Source organism: Brachyhypopomus gauderio, chromosome 2 (genome assembly GCF_052324685.1).
Source record: "Brachyhypopomus gauderio isolate BG-103 chromosome 2, BGAUD_0.2, whole genome shotgun sequence".
NCBI classification, from domain to species: Eukaryota; Metazoa; Chordata; class Actinopteri; order Gymnotiformes; family Hypopomidae; genus Brachyhypopomus; species Brachyhypopomus gauderio.
Window position 1 is genome coordinate 6930712 of NC_135212.1, and position 17470 is coordinate 6948181.

General features: G+C 45.5%; 3 protein-coding genes across 5 annotated transcripts; 1 reads left to right on the plus strand and 2 right to left on the minus strand.

Annotated features, from left to right (window-relative positions):
- The first annotated feature begins 280 nt into the window (after positions 1 to 280).
- mterf2 (mitochondrial transcription termination factor 2) lies at positions 281 to 2607 on the plus strand. 2 transcript variants are annotated; one of them, XM_076985144.1, is made up of 2 exons: positions 281 to 2219; positions 2271 to 2607. In XM_076985144.1, the coding sequence occupies exon 1, from the start codon at positions 784 to 786 to the stop codon at positions 1897 to 1899; it is 1116 nt and encodes a 371-aa protein (XP_076841259.1). In that variant the 5' UTR covers positions 281 to 783; the 3' UTR covers positions 1900 to 2219; positions 2271 to 2607. The 2 variants fall into 2 exon arrangements, with proteins under 2 accessions (XP_076841259.1, XP_076841252.1); XM_076985137.1 differs by having other exon boundaries at positions 2288 to 2607.
- Positions 2608 to 2784: 177 nt separating this feature from the next.
- LOC143485660 (dihydrofolate reductase) lies at positions 2785 to 6920 on the minus strand. The gene is made up of 6 exons (XM_076985175.1): positions 6788 to 6920; positions 6415 to 6464; positions 5922 to 6027; positions 5618 to 5744; positions 5207 to 5322; positions 2785 to 4573 (listed from the first exon to the last, which is right to left on the minus strand). Exons 1-6 carry the CDS (start codon positions 6907 to 6909, stop codon positions 4495 to 4497), a joined length of 600 nt encoding a protein of 199 aa, XP_076841290.1. The 5' UTR covers positions 6910 to 6920; the 3' UTR covers positions 2785 to 4494.
- A 436-nt stretch (positions 6921 to 7356) lies between these two features.
- Positions 7357 to 17251, minus strand: cry1b (cryptochrome circadian regulator 1b). Of its 2 annotated transcripts, none has more exons than XM_076985162.1 (13): positions 16427 to 17251; positions 13928 to 14036; positions 13206 to 13348; positions 12540 to 12724; positions 12368 to 12456; positions 11805 to 11945; positions 11021 to 11332; positions 10667 to 10818; positions 10262 to 10464; positions 9940 to 10032; positions 9692 to 9793; positions 8954 to 8998; positions 7357 to 8249 (listed from the first exon to the last, which is right to left on the minus strand). In XM_076985162.1, exons 1-13 carry the CDS (start codon positions 16579 to 16581, stop codon positions 8170 to 8172), a joined length of 1809 nt encoding a protein of 602 aa, XP_076841277.1. In that variant the 5' UTR covers positions 16582 to 17251; the 3' UTR covers positions 7357 to 8169. The 2 variants fall into 2 exon arrangements, with proteins under 2 accessions (XP_076841277.1, XP_076841271.1); XM_076985156.1 differs by having other exon boundaries at positions 8954 to 9001.
- Between the last annotated feature and the right edge of the window lie 219 nt (positions 17252 to 17470).

Genomic DNA, 17470 nt, shown 5'->3' on the forward strand with positions numbered 1-17470 from the left:
GAGTCCCTACAGGCCCTTGTGCCATTTTAGAAGATCCTGCTGTATTGAAGTGACATTTTCTCAAATATTATATTTGTAATGTACTTAGTTTTTTTAAGTACTTCTAAATTAGTATGAATAATGGATCGCTTATCAAGTAATCCTAATAAATGCAATTTGACCGAACGTTCGTAATTTTATGATTTATAAATAATTGTTTATAGTAGAGCTTGTTGGTGCGATGACCTCCTGTCCTGATGGGGGCAGCATTACCCTGTAAAGTACAAAACTACAACGCGTAGAATAAACACGCTTACGTTTTACCGACAGAGCTGTGTTGACCGTGATGTTTTCCAGAGGTAGGGTTTTGATCACTGACGTCCATAATTTCATTTAATTTCATTTTAATCGTTACGCATAGAGAATCTCATTTAGATGTCGAGTGAAAATGGCTTTACGATATACGAACTTTCACATCGTCTTACATGTTCGCTAAATATGGTTCTCACGGACTGTATATACAAGAGTTGTTTTCTACGTCTCAATTGTTTTCTACGTCTAACCTGTCTAGACAAACCTGTGGTCCGTTATCTTATCTCAAATCAACTAAATTTCAGAAAGCAATATTGTAATTTGTCCAGACCTGCCTTGAGTTGCGCTTAACCTGCATTTAAAGCCCAACTTGTATCAGATTTTCAGACGTTTATTGTTGCACTATGCCGGCGCCAATCTAGATCTGGTATTTGAGTTTAGGCATTACCACTGCCGAGCTGGTTTTGCACCTGTGACCTGCGGCGTGCTGACATGTGTGCAGTCACACCTTCTCTGCGCTCTTACTGCAGACTGCTGACTGTGCTCACCAGGACGTGCGCCTCCTCTGGCCAGCCAGAGAACAGTCACACCGTCAACGCACTCCGTGACTTGTCGGTAGACGTGTCTAAGGTCCGAAGGCTGAAAGGCTGGGTGTTGTGTCACAGCTTTTCTTACGTGCCGGAGGTGGCAGGCCTGCTGAGGGACATGGGAGCCGACAGGTCGGTCGTCGCTCGAGTGCTACAGATGCACCCGGAGGCGGTCCTCTGCGCGCCGGAGCTCTTGGAGGCCCAGCGTGAGGTGTGGATGTCGGTCTGCACCAGCCCCAGAGACCTCGTGGGCATCATCGAGAAATTCCCAGCATCTTTCTTCACCTCAGGCTATCATGTTGAGCACCAGAGGACCAACGTTGGGTTCTTCCTCGGCCTGGGTCTTAACAAGCGCATCGTGGCCAAGCTGATGGCCAGCGCACCGCAGAGCTTCAGCGGTCCTGTTGAGCAGAACAAGGAGATGGTTCAGACCTTGCAAAACGCCTACTTGGAGCTGGGAGGGGACGAGGTTAGTATGAGGGCTTGGCTGCAGAAACTGCTCGCTCAGAACCCAAACGTTCTCTTGAAACCACCAGAGGCCATGTGGAATAACCTAACGTTTCTGCGAGACCGAGGCTTCACTGAGTGCGAGATCTTGCGGCTCCTCTCCAAACTCAAGGGCTTTGTCACCGAAATGCAGCCAGAACCCATGAGCCTCACTCTGGACTACTCGCAGCAAACGCTGGGCTGCACGCAGGAGACCCTTCGCCACGTCGTGCTGCAGTGCCCCTCCTTGTTGTGTTGCTCTGTTACCGTGCTGGAGGACAGATTCACAAGTCTCCTTGGAGCTGGAATCAGCCTGAGGCAGATCACGGACACGCCCGCCGTCCTGGAGCTCACCCCACCGATCATCCAGTATCGCATTCACAAACTGACCTCTTGTGGCTATGACGTCAGAACAGGCAGCGTGGAGCTGTTCACTGGTAACAAGAAGGACTTCGAGAGGAGCTTTGTGAAACTGCGCGTGAGACCCGAGAGGCCACTCTACAACCCCGTAGCCCCTCCCCACACTGAGGACTGAGATTGCTCTTTGTGCACAGATACTACTTCTCATTAGTCAGTAAAATTAATCTCATGGTTTAAATCTAAAATTGGATCCGTTTGTCTTCATCTAGTTCTGAAATGCTTTAAGATGTCATTTCTTATCATATTGCGAGTAATCCTTTGTTACATGAATGGCACTGCGGATACATTGTTGCCATCATAAATGGCAAGTGTCATTACTGAGCAGTGTGGCATTACTTTGATGTGGATGTGTGTCATGGACATTATTTTTCGTGACAGTAGATTTATATTTCAAAGATCCAAACAGAGTGGAACAAAGCTGGAGAAGACATGAAGGTTTTTAAGACATGAAGGTTTTTAAGACATGAAGGTTTTTAAGACATGAAGGTTTTTAAGACATGAAGGTTTTTAAGACATGAAGGTTTTTAAGACATGAACGTTTTTAAGACATGAATGTTCAAAATGAATTTAAAAGATATTTATTTATTTATTGAAGCATCAACATGAAAATGACAGCCTTCTTGACATTACAGTTGTGTTACAATTCTAAAAAAGTCCATCAAGAGATGTAAATGAGATTTTGATGTAATTGATTGTACATGTCTGCTATGAACCACACACATTATTTTCTTTCCCATGGCATGTTGGTCTAGAGCAGGGGTAATCAACTATATTGTTCCGCGCCAAATTTGGCAGATAGCCCTGACCTGGGAGGGGGGGTGGCGAACGTAAGTTGTTGAGCGGGGGAGGAGGAGGGGTGGCGACCGTAAAGTTGTTGAGCGGGGTGGGTGGGGGGGGGGGGGGGAGGCGAACGTAAGTTGTTGAGCGGGGGGGGGGGGGGGGGGGGGGGGGGGGGGGGGAACGTAACACTCGTGACGGAGTGTTTTTTGCTCGCTGAAATAAATGCTCCTGTTTAAAATGAATTCTCCCGTCAAAATTAAGAAATATTTTAAACAATTTATTCTGGGTCCGGATGGGATGGCATTTGGGTCCGGATCCAGTTAATCAGGAATGAGATTGGGGGCGGAAAGGACTGCGTTCGGGTCCGGATCCGGACCGCGGTCGGCCTGTTGGTGACCTCTGGTCTAGAGCGTCTGGTTTGTCCTCCGTGGTCTGTGAGTGCTGACCAGGTCCAGGTTCTGCGTTCCTCTAATGACGATGAGTTATCCACAAATGCACATGAGGTTAATAAGGGGGTATATAAATAGTTCTGTTTCATTTAAAACATGACACTGGGTATTATTAGCAAGTGCTACACATTGGTTTTATGGGGGCATAACTCAAGGAAAATGTGAAAAATTATGACATGCAATTAAAATTTCTCATTTCCTTCCCTGGCCTCACTGTGGAGGAGTATTAAGGCTGTAAATATTCTATGTCTGAGGTTGTGCAGATGTGGTCGACCTGATAGCTCCCAGACAGTCGGTCTCAGCCCGTACGGACCAGTGTCCTGACGCTCCCAGACAGCCGGTCTCAGCAGGAAGCACCTCTTCAGAGGGCCACGTTATTCACCTTCTTAAGAAAGGACTGGGTTTCATATTCCTTCAGTCAAGGAAAACAAAATTGCCAATGTGATACAGCATGAAAATACAAAAGATGGTTTAAAAAAAATTGAACTGAGCAGTTCCCCTTTAAATTGCTCCTGAATTATATTTTGTTTAACTCTAGAAGTAATATTAAAACTGTACTTATTTGCAGATATGGTCACCATATGGTCACAGGTGTGCAGTGGTTCTGTGATTCTGTTTTTGATGCAGCTTTGTTTGTTTAAGCATTGTGCTTCAAATCATGGGGGTGTTGGGGGTGTCTGAGCCATGGAAAAAGATTGAATACCCCCCCCCATTGATTTTGACTGTATGATTAGCAATCTGATTTCGAGAGCTGTGGCGTTGCAATTTCTTATGCTGGCCAATGTCGCCCACTACTGGAGAGATTGCATATGAATTCTTGCATTCTTTGACCTTTCAGTCAGGATAATCTGCACATGTACAATCTTAGAATGAGCATAGACAGACAATATTTCAATTAATTAGTTTATAAGAAGGTGCATATATTACATACATGTACATACATGTAATTAAGCAATTAATAGTTCATACAAAAACACAAGAATAGCATTGGATAGGAAATAAAGTTTTGGGGAAAACTGTTTTTTTGGTCCTGGATTGACACAGCAGATGGTGTATTAACACAATTCATGTCTCTAGTATCCAGGAACCCAGGACACCCACTGCCTCCTGCCTGTGTGCTTATGGGATTTATCTCCATTGTGTAACCATGGTGATATGTTGGCATAAGGAACACAGAGTCTGGTGAGTGGTCACAAAATGTTCTGTTGCTCATTATGAGGGACGACACCCTCGTCACTCCTGCTCACTCCTGCTCACTCCTGCTCACTCCTGCTCACCCATCTGTTGACTTCAGTCATACAGGGTGCGGTTTGTTATGCACAGCAGCACAAACCATCATAGTGAGTGTTGATACAAAACCCTTGTAAAATATCTACACTCCCAATACAACACAATGTTGCAGTCAAAATCCACAAAATTAAATCAAATCAATTCTCCCCCAGGTCATTAACGACAAATATTGTTTTCTTATTGGCTGTTGCTTAGCTCTCTTTCTTGAACACTTGAAACTGAAATTTTATACCATTTTCTTCTTGAATCTCATCTGAAACACCAGGGAACCTGTATTAAATTATAAGTAAACACCAGAAAACTTGTATTAAATTATAAATAAACACCAGAGAAGCTGTATTAAATTAGAAATAAACACCACACTTTTAAAGGGGTTTATGGGTTATTTAAAACTGTTCATTAATGGTTAATATAAATAAATAAATGTGTTATTAAATAAATTATAACAAATAAAATAGGCAACAGTGAGTTTTGCTTGCCAGAGCATGAGCACACCTGAAGCTCAGCTCCTGATTGGGTGATGGAGTACAGCTACGCTGCTGTCCGCATGAGTCAGCATTACATCTGTCAGTGTCATTGGGTGTTTGTATTTTTGTTCATGCTTGAACTACCATTGACCACCAACAGATCACTTAGCAGTTTCATTAATAACTGCTTATTTTGTGCAGTTGTTATAATTAATAACCATCAATAAATACATTTTACACCGTTTATAAACCCTTCATTAGTTTTGTCTGATATGTGATGTATATGATACTCAGACATCAGATTATTAATCACACTAGTGCATACCATAGTACACATGGTGTTTGTCGTGATGGATTAGGTCCACAATACCAGTTATTTGGAAGATACACCAAATGTGCTTCCACGGATTATCAAAAAAATATAAAGACATCCTACCTGTCTTGCTTCTTAAAAATATTTCCATCAAAATTTGGAAAAAATACATCACAGTCAAAGTCAGCCATGATGTTGGTGAGGTAGATGTGGTCACACCACGGGTGTTCCAGTGCTTGCTGTTAGAAAGGAAACCAGATGGACCAAGATGATTGTGTCCTCAGGGTGGATGTACAGTGTGCGTTGATAAGATCATTACATAAACATACAGAGGTCAAACAAATGTTTGGTATTAACATTCAATGTACTGTTTTAATGGGGTGTGTCCCACTATCTCAATCTAATTATGATAAAGGATAAAAATATACTTCACATGATTAAGTTAATCCTTCCATTTTTGCTATTTTACACACATACATAGAGATATTAAAAATATAAAAATGTACTTGCATAGAATAATGTATAAAATCTCACCTTATACACCTGAGCACCCCCTAAGATCCAGATGGTCTCTACCAGGCTACTGAGAGGGGGCAGTGAGGCCAGATGGATCATCCCATCAAAGTCCTCACACAGGTAGTGGGCATGCTCTGGGACAGACCTGTTCGGAAAACAGCAGACATAAATCACTTTTACTTTGAATCACTTAGTTTGAAGCATTCATTAATGAATCCTTAATGTATATGTTACGAAATGTGTGTCTTTATAAGAAATGTTACTAGTGTAAAACTGAGTGTTCTCCTTTCGTTGCACTGCTGTTGTGGATTAACGGTCTCACCTCAGCCTTGTGCTGAGGACCACATTGATGCTGTTTGGCAGTGGGAAGACGTTCTCTGGGCAGGAGAACCAACTCGTCCTCCCCCATATGATAAGGTTTTTCTTTCCTAAATTGAGAGAAACAGCGCATGCGCGTACGTATGAGCCACGTAACTAATCATTAACGCTGGCATGACTTTACAACAGCGGGAAACATTAGGACTGAACGGCGTCCCACTTCAACAGAACCTTTCGTACAGTTTTCATAACGTTTGGACTCTCGTCTCTATCTTTAGAGATATTAAGTGCAGTTTGCTCGTATGAGTACCTTTTAAGATGACAGTTTTGATAACCTAAGTGTTTTATAACCAGTAACAGAGGGTAAATAATTCCAATTACTGTTCAAAGTTCACCAGTCTACAGTACAAGAGCTGTGGACTTATATGTCGTGTTCCGTATCACCGCGCTATACAGGAGGGGTGGTTCCGAAATAAGACAGGTGAGTACGGACTTACCTGGTTTACACACAGATGTGATGGTATTCAGGAAGAACCGAAACTCTGACCTGTTGATTGCCGAGAGGACCGATATGTGATAGAAGCCGATATTGTTATTTTTTCCATCGCCATATAATAAAGCAGATTCCATAACTAATAATAATAAACATTACTCTCTCTATTTCTATTAATGTATGTGGTGAAATTATTAAAGGACAACCAAATTTCTAATAACGTCATATTTGATAGTCTTGCCATTTCTATTGAAATACACTGTAATGTGAAATATCTGGTTAGTATGTTCCACACCCACGAAACCGACACGCGGCTTTTGTTGGGATAAACTAGGGAAATAAAACGACGAGTGTGTTTGATTATTATATTCTCTTACGGAAGATCCCACGGAAGGTGTCCGTTCATCCCTATGCCCATGTTTCTGCACGCCGCCGCCATGAGCCGGATGGGTTTCTTCTGAGCACCTCGCTCTGTCACCTCCACGATGTCACCGCTCATAGCCCAACAATCCGAAACTGAACCCAGCCAAACTGCACGAAACGATGACTAAAACCCTGCTTTTCTCGTTAAAACACACACACAACTGATACATTGAACTAAAAAAACACGATTCCGCTGCTGCATCGGGATGTTGAGAGTGGGAGTTGTCTCCACCGAAGCGCTTGGACATCGCGGATAGGTTGAAACATGAAGGTTATCAGCCTTCCAGAGAAGACCATGTACTGTACGTCCAAATACATGTAAGCTCTTTACGGTCCCAGTTACTTTATTGGCCGTTTGTGTCCAATATGTGGATAAAATGATTAACTTGCAAATAAAGGCCACACCACAACCACTTATCAACAGGTCTAACTTATGATTTAATGGAGATTTAAAAAGCACAAACCAATCATCCAAAAACAAACTGGTATTGTTTTCACGTAAAAAATAACAGCAAGTCTGTAATTAAGCAAGAAAAAAAGTTTATATATATCTCACACACATATATATACAGAGGTATGCAGACTTAACTCTTTAAAATACAAGCATATATACATAGCAGGTTGTATAGTGCATGTCTGTTGTACAAAACCAGTCCAGAGGTCCTGCAGTTTCACCATCTCCTATTTACACAAACACGGGCAGACATGTCAGACCTGCTCAGCTGTGGTTAATGCATTACACTTTGAGATGGGCACAAACGCTATAATTACGTTTGTAAAAATCTCCTGATTAATCAATTACTTTGAATGTATTTGCCATTTGTAAATTATGGTTTTGTGAAAACCATAACAGCTGACACTTGGCACATTATGAAATGTTTTTTTCTCACCCAGTTAAAATGTGAAGATCATGTTTCATTGTGCTGAATTTACAGTACAAATTCCAAAACAAGAATCTCATACATGGGGCAGATACACCAACATGAATGACAACCACACAGGTTTGATTAAAAGAACACCCATGCATGGAGCTTGGAGTAGAAGAGCCATCAAACTTTACACAACATGGCAAACAGTTTCCTTGACAAAATAAACACAAACGCTGTACATATTTACAGTAGACTAAATACATACAGAATGACACGCGGTCCAGCTTATGATCTTACTGTAGCACTACAAATTGAACGGCTTGAAAGAGAGGACAGGACCTCAGAGTGGGACCATCATGAGTAGATATCCAAAATCTAAACCTATTCCTATGCGCTATGGTTTGGAACGTGTCCCGTTGCTGTTGAGATGTGTGCACGCCCGTGCAGACGTGTCGCAGCACGTGTGACTACTGTTGTTTCTGGATCTTGCACCCATTGCTTGAAGATGCATCTTCACTGTGGCGCTTCATAGGGACTGTTCCTCTACCTGAACACAGAAATGGCCCAGTCAGTGCTCAGTCTACAGCATGTCTGCTCTCCTCATGCACACGCTGGCTACGCCACCATGTGGTGTGTGAGAGTAATCATTAGGGCTATTTTTTTTTTAAAGAAATGAATAGTCACAATAACATAAATGATAAATAATATTTTTCATTTTGAGTATTTGATTGATTAATTATGTAAATGTTTGACGTTACAACCGTCCCTGGCATGCGTTACAACCGTACCTGTACCCTGGGACAGGGAGTGACTGTACTTAAATCAATCAACCTGTACATATTTCATAAACCCACTTAAATACATTGTTTCAGTAGTTGACACATTGAAGTTCATAATACAGCAAGTTGGCTATTCCAGTGTAAATAGTTTTTGATTTATTGGAAAAATCACAAAAAGTGTTACAACTGTCCCTGGTCTCCCCTATTTATTCCACGTTGCATGACGACATTATGGGTCAGTATTTATTCCATGTTGTATGCAGTCATTATGAGTCAGTATTTATTCCACGTTGTATGATGTCATTATGGGTCAGTATTTATTCCATGCTGAATGATATGTGTGTATATATATATTATATATGTGCATAATATATAAAACAAACAAAAACTTCAGCATATAATTATTCATGTAAATCTCAGGAATAATCTAAACCAGGAAGGTTAAACCTGCGAGAATCAAGGTTCAACTCACCTCTGTGTGGTTTGGGTTCCTGCCTGTGAGCCCCGACTCTGCCAGCTTCTGGGGACAAACCAAACAAACGTATAAAAGACAGAAGAACCCCCCCTCACCCAGCCCAACACTTCACCAGGGGCTCACTGTCACAGACACAAACACCCACCAGAGACAGAAGAACCCCCCCTCACCCAGCCCAACACTTCACCAGGGGCTCACTGTCACAGACACAAACACCCACCAGAGACAGAAGAACCCCCCCTCACCCAGCCCAACACTTCACCAGGGGCTCACTGTCACAGATACAAACACCCACCAGAGACAGAAGAACCCCCCCTCACCCAGCCCAACACTTCACCAGGGGCTCACTGTCACAGACACAAACACCCACCAGAGACAGAAGAACCCCCCCTCACCCAGCCCAACACTTCACCAGGGGCTCACTGTCACAGACACAAACACCCACCAGAGACAGAAGAACCCCCCCTCACCCAGCCCAACACTTCACCAGGGGCTCACCGTCACAGACACAAACACCCACCAGAGACAGAAGAACCCCCCCCTCACCCAGCCCAACACTTCACCAGGGGCTCACTGTCACAGACACAAACACCCACCAGAGACAGACATGAACAGGAATTCAAAGTGGGGCCCAATTTGGTGTCGTTTCCCTTCCAATTTGATTGGTCTTTGTGCAGTGCATATATAACTAGTGTTTGTCATACTGCTGCAGTCAGGAGCACTTTCAGTACGTACCAGTCTGTGGCTGGCCATGAATGACGGGTTGAAGGTCACTATGGCAACCAGACAAGTTGCCTGCTGCCACGTCTTTGCGAGGGCTGGGTGGTGTCGGGTGTGCTGGTAGGGAGAAAGATCACGTGTTTGTGAAGTCATGACCAGCTCTTCTCTCTTAAAGCAGAAACAGTATGCGTGTCTGGATCACACATACTACATGCTCCTCCCTCTGCCTGGTGAGGTCAGGGGAAGAGCGGAGGGGGCCGTACCTGTCCCACTGGCCTCCTGGGCTCCATCTCCAGGGCCTCCGCCTGCTCCATCCCCATTACTGCCAGAGTTGGACGGCACAGTGGCCAAAAGTCCTGGAATACAGGAACAGGAATAATTAACAGGGTAATTATGAGTTAGTCCACAACAACAGGGACTGTTTGTGTATGTATAATACACACGTTTGTGTATAGAACCATAGCTGCTTGCTATTGCCTCTATAATGAGCATAATCACAGCATGCTGGGCCATTTGAATGGGGTGAAGTGGTCCAGGGAGATGTTTAACGCCCTAGAGTTAGGTGTTGACCCAGCTGATACGCACCCAGGCCTCTGTAGCAGGACAGCTGCTGGTAGATCTGTTTCATGCGCTCAATGTTTATTCTGCTGCCCTCAGCGTGGTTGACCATGGGCTTGGGGTAGTGCACCCCGATGACACACTTAGCAAGCTTCTGCACACTCTCAGGGGCGTTCCAGGGGTCATAGATGTACTTGGCTGGAAACGCCCTCAATATGGGCAAATACCGCCTGAGTGCGTGTGCGCACACACACACACACACACACACACACACACACACAATTAGCTTCAGTTTTCATCACGATGTGAATCACAATCCTTTTAAACTCAGCTACTGCTAAATGACGGCCAATGCGTTTACCGCTACGAGTGTTGAGTAGCACACTCATGGGTAACCACACGAGTGTGTGGTGACTGGGGAGGTGGAGGTACCTGATGTAGTCCCCGTTGGGGTCGGTGCGGCGGCCGAAGCCCACGGGGCAGTAGCAGTGGAAGAACTGCTGGAAGAAGGAGCTGCAGGAGAGCCACATCCAGCTGCCGGCGTTCACGCTCCAGTCAGCATCCAGGAGCAGCTCCTCAAACACCTGCACCACAAACACTGGGGTGAACACAGGGCCCCTCACACATTACCGCACTCCCGTGCTCTTCAGTCAGAAACCCTCCCAGACCTGAGGGCCAACACACCTCCTCTACACGCATGCACACCAATTACGATCTCTGGGATCCTCAGCCAAGGACAGCTGTGGCTTCATCAGAATTTAAACTTGTGTTCATGGGGAAACGCACCTTCATGCCCTCCTCCCAGCTGATCCACAGGTCTCCGCGGGTCAGGAAGCAGGCCACGGCGTGGCGGGCCAGGTGGTGGATCCAGCCCTCCTGCCTCAGCTGGGTCATGATGGCGTCGATCCAGGGGAAGCCCGTCCTGCCCTCGGCCCACTTGGCCAGCGCCTGGGGGTTGCGGTCCCAGGGGATCTGCACACAGATGGGGTTCCCCTCCATCTTGTCGAAGCGTGGGTTATTGGTGGCGGCGGTGTAGAAGAACTCCCGCCACAGCAGCTGCCCGTACAGCGACAGGGGCGGGACACTGTTCTTCTTCACCTGATGATGATGATGGTGGTGAAAACAGATGCAGAGAGAGAGGGTGGTACCGAAACACTCCATAGTCATGCTACAACTGAAGCATTAAATCACCTCATCTCCTCACAAGGAGTCAATAACCAATACGATTGTTTATTGTGCTAATTTTACATATTGTGCCGCTGCCCACTTCACTCGTCATTACAGGCTTTCATTCTTCTTTTTTTAAACATGCCATGTACTCAATAATTACCACCATCTTTTGTTATCTATGCAGTTCAGTTTTGTACAATAAGAGGGAACTTAATTTAATTAACAGCATGAGCATTACTACAGCTTGCTTCACCTACAATTAATTAACAATCTATTGAGAATTAATATATTAGTGCTGTAAATTCTTTACTAATAATTAGTAATAACTAGTAATCCAGATTCTTTATGGTGATGACTGGTTAAACCACGCCCCCGTGTCCCCACACAAACACCCACCCACCTTTCTGTACAGGTCGGTGAGTTTGAAGTAGAAGACTCTGCAGGAGAGACAGCCAAAGCGCAGGTATGGACTCAGGCCCGTGGGGCTGGCCAGCAGGGAGTTGGCGTTCATTCTGGGCCGCTCGAAGTTGGCCACCCAAGCCTGACCACAGGCCAAACTCAGAGTTAACACAACCAAACAGGACATTGTGCTGCAGAGACCGGTGAAGATACGATCAGCTGATACGGGGCCGTTTGTAACCCCGCTCTGCCATTGTGGAAAACATGCCGAAAGCTGGTTGGAGATGAACATGTGTAGCTAGACTTCCTTTTCCATTTAGTTTGTGTTTGTGTAGCTGAACCAATCACAACGTGCTCTACCACATGATAACCCCTAACCCCAGTCCCTAACCCCAACACTGAACGTGATGAGCTAAACTACATTCAGTTGTGATGTGATGTATTGGTCCCATAGGTTTAAATATAGATCAATATATCGGTGCCAGATTGTTGGACAACTCTGCCTCCACCCCGACAGTCAAAACACACATCCCAGAATAAACCCATCGCCATGACATCACTCACCTTCCTCTCCAGGTGTCTTTCCAGACGAGTCAGAGCCTCTGTCTCTCCGCCGGGCCACATAGCAGACGGCAGACCCTCCGTCTCAAAGCCTGATCCACAAAGCCAGCAGGTCAGACGGGCATACACACACACCAGCAGGCAGACGACTGGAGGGGGAAGCGGACATCCTTACCCAGCTCCTCCAGAGAGGGCACGCCAAAGCGCTCGTCGTGGTCATCGCCCACAGGTGTGCTACACTTGCCCATCAGGTCAGCAGTAATGGTCTCCGCTGGGGCTTCCACCGCATCCATTTTGCTGATGAGAGTCTGGAAACGCTTATAGGTGAGAGGAGACAGTCCCCCATTCAGCTCAATGATCCTAATATATGAGAGAGAGAGAGAGAGAGAGAGAGAGAGAGAGCGCGAGAGAGAGAGAAATTGGACGAGCATGAGACATCTGTTAAAGTATCGGTGTATGGTGGGGACTGGGGACTGACCAACAACAGCACACTTCATCGTTTTCCATATTCTGTATTTTTATCTTGCTTTATTAGTGTCTTTATTCAGGCTCATCTCAGCATTAAATGCTGTTCCATATTTGGTCACATTCACCAAACAGCAGTAGCTACTGTGCTCAGCTACAGTGCTGGCGTAAGCCCGTGTGGGAGTCCAGCCATGACAACCGGTCCCAAGCCTCCACACCCAATCACATGTTTACGTACAAACAGAAATGCACATGCGCGCGCACACACACACACACACACACACACACACACACACACACACACATATACATACACATGCACGTACATGTACGCGCACACACACACACACACACACACACACACACACACACTCACTTGTCCAGATCGTAGAGTGTGTGCGAGATCCGGACGGTCACTTCCACTCCCGCCTCCCTGGCCAGCTTCTGAATGGCCGCATCCCTCTCCTTGCCGAAAGGTTCAGAGTCGTACTCGTAGGACAGACGGGTAATCTTCCACTCCTGCAGAGAACAATCTGGTCAACCGGGAACCTGAGCCCATGCCAACCACACCTCTTGGCCAAGAACCTGTGGCCTTTCTCATGCTGATCAGATCTCTCGGGAAATTCTCACTGGAACATCGTGAACTCCGAGCTAACAAAGGCTGTGAGTACACAGTGATCAACACGACAACACGGTGGCGGACACGCCTCTTCTCCTAGAGCTTCAAACACGGCCTCTGCCAGGAATCAGTTTAAAAGGAAAGTGTACAGACACCTACTGTCCTATATGCATATATGCAAGAGGAACAATTAGTGCAATCCCATACTGGCTGGCAATGTACTCACTATGCTGTGGTGTACAACCTTAAATTAACCCTTTAATCTCAGGGTCCTGATCCACGCAGTGTAAGACAGTGTGATCATACATGTGGAAACATACCACATCTTATTAAAAATGAACATTCTCTCAATCACCAGGTACTTTATTGGGATGTCAAAACAATTGACTTTGCTTTCTGAAGGAAATGCAGTCTGCACAAGCATCTGCCCACACACCAAGAGAATGCCCAGGGTCAGTAACACGCCACACCCTGCTTACCTTGAAGAGGCGGGGAAAGACATCGGTGGGCTGGCCTCTGATGACAAACAGGCGTGAGTTCAGCTTGCGGAGGCTGGCGTCCAAGTCCTCCAGACACTGCAGCAGAAACCTGCAACCCAACACAGGAGAGGGTACAGCTACAGTCACCGCTGGAGGCCTTCAGGTATGCTGGCTGGCCTACGATTATACATGAATTAGTCCACATACTAACAATAAAGAGGACAAAAGGTGAGAAAAAGGTCACATAACGTGTATCATTAGTCAAGAATGCAACACGGGGTTTTATAATGGCGCCATCACAAGGAACTTCATGGTGTTCTGAATAGTCAAATACAATTTGACACCTTTGTAGCCCCTGGGCACACACAAAGGTTTGATGCAATGTGGGTAAAAACACTGCAACCTGAGAACAGGAGGGTTTGCTCGGTTCCCTTCTGTACCACTCTAAAGAACACACACCTGAGAACAGGTATCACTCTAAAGCCATACGATCTGGCAAAGCCTGCAGAGGAGCTAAAAAAACTACATTTAACTTCTGCAACACCTGTGAGGAATAGTGGAGTTTACACTTAATTCAACTTGGAAAGTTCAAAAGGGTGAAGGGCCTAATTCAAGCAGTTTTCTTTAACAAATTGAGGCTGATTGGGTAAATGGGACTTGACTTAAATCAACCAGGCATTCAAATGGATGATCATTGTGTGTGCTCTAAAGGATGACACTGCTTCAGATGGTTTATATTAAAAGAAAAAGAAAAGAAAAAGTGTTATTATCTGTGCTTGAGACAAAATATCTTTAAATAGCCAAAACTTCCTACAAAATTTATTTGGCCCTTAATTTCAACAAAATGCACATTTTATGTCTTGTGTCCGTTGGCATGTCTTCTTCCATAACATTTTAACATGTTAACATTTTCTGTGACCATTTTCTCTTTCTCCTATTGTTGCTGTTGAGGTGTGTGTGACTGTAGTAGCCAACACATGAACGTGTGCTGCAGCCGACTGTTCCTACACTCTACAGTGTGTGCATTATGCACCTATTCTCATCATCACTGGTCTTTTGTGTTGTATTGCTAATTGTTGTATATTTCTATTAGAAAGTTATCTTGTTATCTTTATTGTTTAAACACCGAGGCCTACCAGTAGCACACACGACCTTCGTCTGGGATGATTTTCTTTTGGCTAGACTCAGATATCAAGCATAATCAGACTCAGAAATCCTGTCTGAGCTGCGTTTGTGCCCGTTTTGACCCCTCATAAAGAGACTGGGTTAGCAGGACAGGACGTGGTCCGCGTTGTCTGAGCCCCTGCAGTCTGGCCCAGGCGGGACACAGAGGCGGAGGGCGGGACTGACGTGTGACAGCAGTGAGGAGGAGCAACTCAAGCCCACACCCAGACATCAAGGCAATGCCCAAGATAGACTTTTGTTCCCATCCCTTTAACTTAAAATAAACCCACCTCAAAATAACCCGCTTGCTGAAATGGGAAAAAAGGTTGTTGACGTAGCCAGTATGGAAATAAAGTGAGTGAGAGAGAGTGAGAGAGAGTGAGAGTGAGAGTGAGAGAGAGAGAGAGAGAGAGAGAGAGAGAGGATTCATCTGGGGCAGATTTTATAGCCACCTCAGATGCAAGATGATTTATTAGTCCACACCATAAGACATACTAGTCAAGTTTCCAGAAGAGGCGTTGTAATAACTACTCCAAACAGCTACAACCACATGTCACAAGAAGCTCGGACAGAATGTTGGTAAAAACACAACATGTAAAAACTTGACAGCACAATGCCGTTAATACACACGCAGCACGCCTTACACTGAATTAACTCCTCTATGAAGTGAGAAAGCGGTGTTTCTGAAAACAGTGGCCTGGTACCTGTGGTTACCACAACAGTAACGGTGGTGACGCTGTTTGGTTAGAGGGAGGGGGTGAGAAGAAGGGAGAGAGGAAATAGGTCAGGGCCAACCGGGGAATGTGGTAACTGTGCTGACATGGTGACCTAGTTCCAGCTGTCCTGGACCGGGGCGGGAGACCGTTACATCATCATAAAGCTGTGGGAATACGCTGCCCAGGCTCCTTCAAGGATCCCCCATCACATGGACAGACAGGAGCCATTACTACAGACCAGGGCTGTTACCACAGACAGGTGGTGTTACTACAGACCAGGGCTGTTACCACAGACAGGTGGTGTTACTACAGACCAGGGCTGTTACCACAGACAGGTGGTGTTACTACAGACAGGTGGTGTTACTACAGACAGGTGGTGTTACTACAGACAGGTGGTGTTACTACAGACAGGTGGTGTTACTACAGACCAGGGCTGTTACCACAGACAGGAGTTGCTGTTCTTAAACAGGGACACACAGTTCACCAACTACGGCACAACTACCTCGCACTCAAGTTGGTCCAATTAGGCATGGGTGTGTGTGTGTGTGTTAGTAATGACTTGCAGCCCATGCTATTCTGGGACAGAAAGACACACGTGGAAGGCGGCGCGGTATCTCACCTCCATCTGTTTATCCCAACGTTGGACGAGCCCGCGAACCACGGGTCCAATATGTAAATACAGCGCAGTGTGTCCGCCTGGACTATGGAGTCCCGAAGTGAAGGGTTATCGTGGAGCCGCAGGCCCTTCCGGAACCAATGGACCGTGTTGACCATTACTCCCACAATATCGTCCACCAGTGGAATATTTAGATTATATTTCAGTACCTCCCGACGTTTGCGAGTAATATTCACCAGTAAATATTACGACAGACTTAAGGGTTTAATTGGAATACGTTGACTTTATTTTTCTTTGACTTAATTTAACCTTGTTCAAGGAAAACTTTTCCCATGTTGCTTTTTAGCGGCTGCGTACTCGTCTGCTCGACCATCCACAACTTCATGGACGCTGACGTTAGTCACATACGGCAGCTGCTTCAGCGGAACAAAAAACCGCCAATTTACGGCGTTTCTTCCGCACAACTGACACCAAAACGCGAAGAACCGACTGGCACGAAGCTAAACGTGAAAGCGACGAAGAGAAATCACGGAAACAAACGGCGCTGTGCCTTCGTTTTGGTCCTGGAACATAAAGTCCCGGACCGCCTAGCGACAGCTAGCTAACTAGCTTCAAGCGTAGCCGACGAAGAAAGCGAAGAAATACCCTGACAGCGCCGAGAATGAGCGTCAATATGGGCAACGAAAGAAAAATATTCAATAGAAATTCGTTTCTAAACTGAATACAAGTAATAATTTTTAGAAGGGTTCCTTCAGTGGGAAAACGTCGTCTGTCCTAACCGCACACAGCATCTCTTGTGAGGCGAAGGTCCGTCGCCCTCAGTTTTAATTTACCCCGAGACTCGCTCGCGACTCCGCCCACGTGCTCGCGCAACCATGCGCTGACGCACGTAGTTGGTCAGAACCTCGCGCACACGTAACAGGCAGTCACGTTTTTGTGGTGTGGACGCTCTGCAGTCAAAACACAATCCATAAACTATAATACGCGAGAGCTTTGTAAGCCGCGAGAAAAGTGACATGCTGCTTGTTGAAGACATTGGGGATGTTT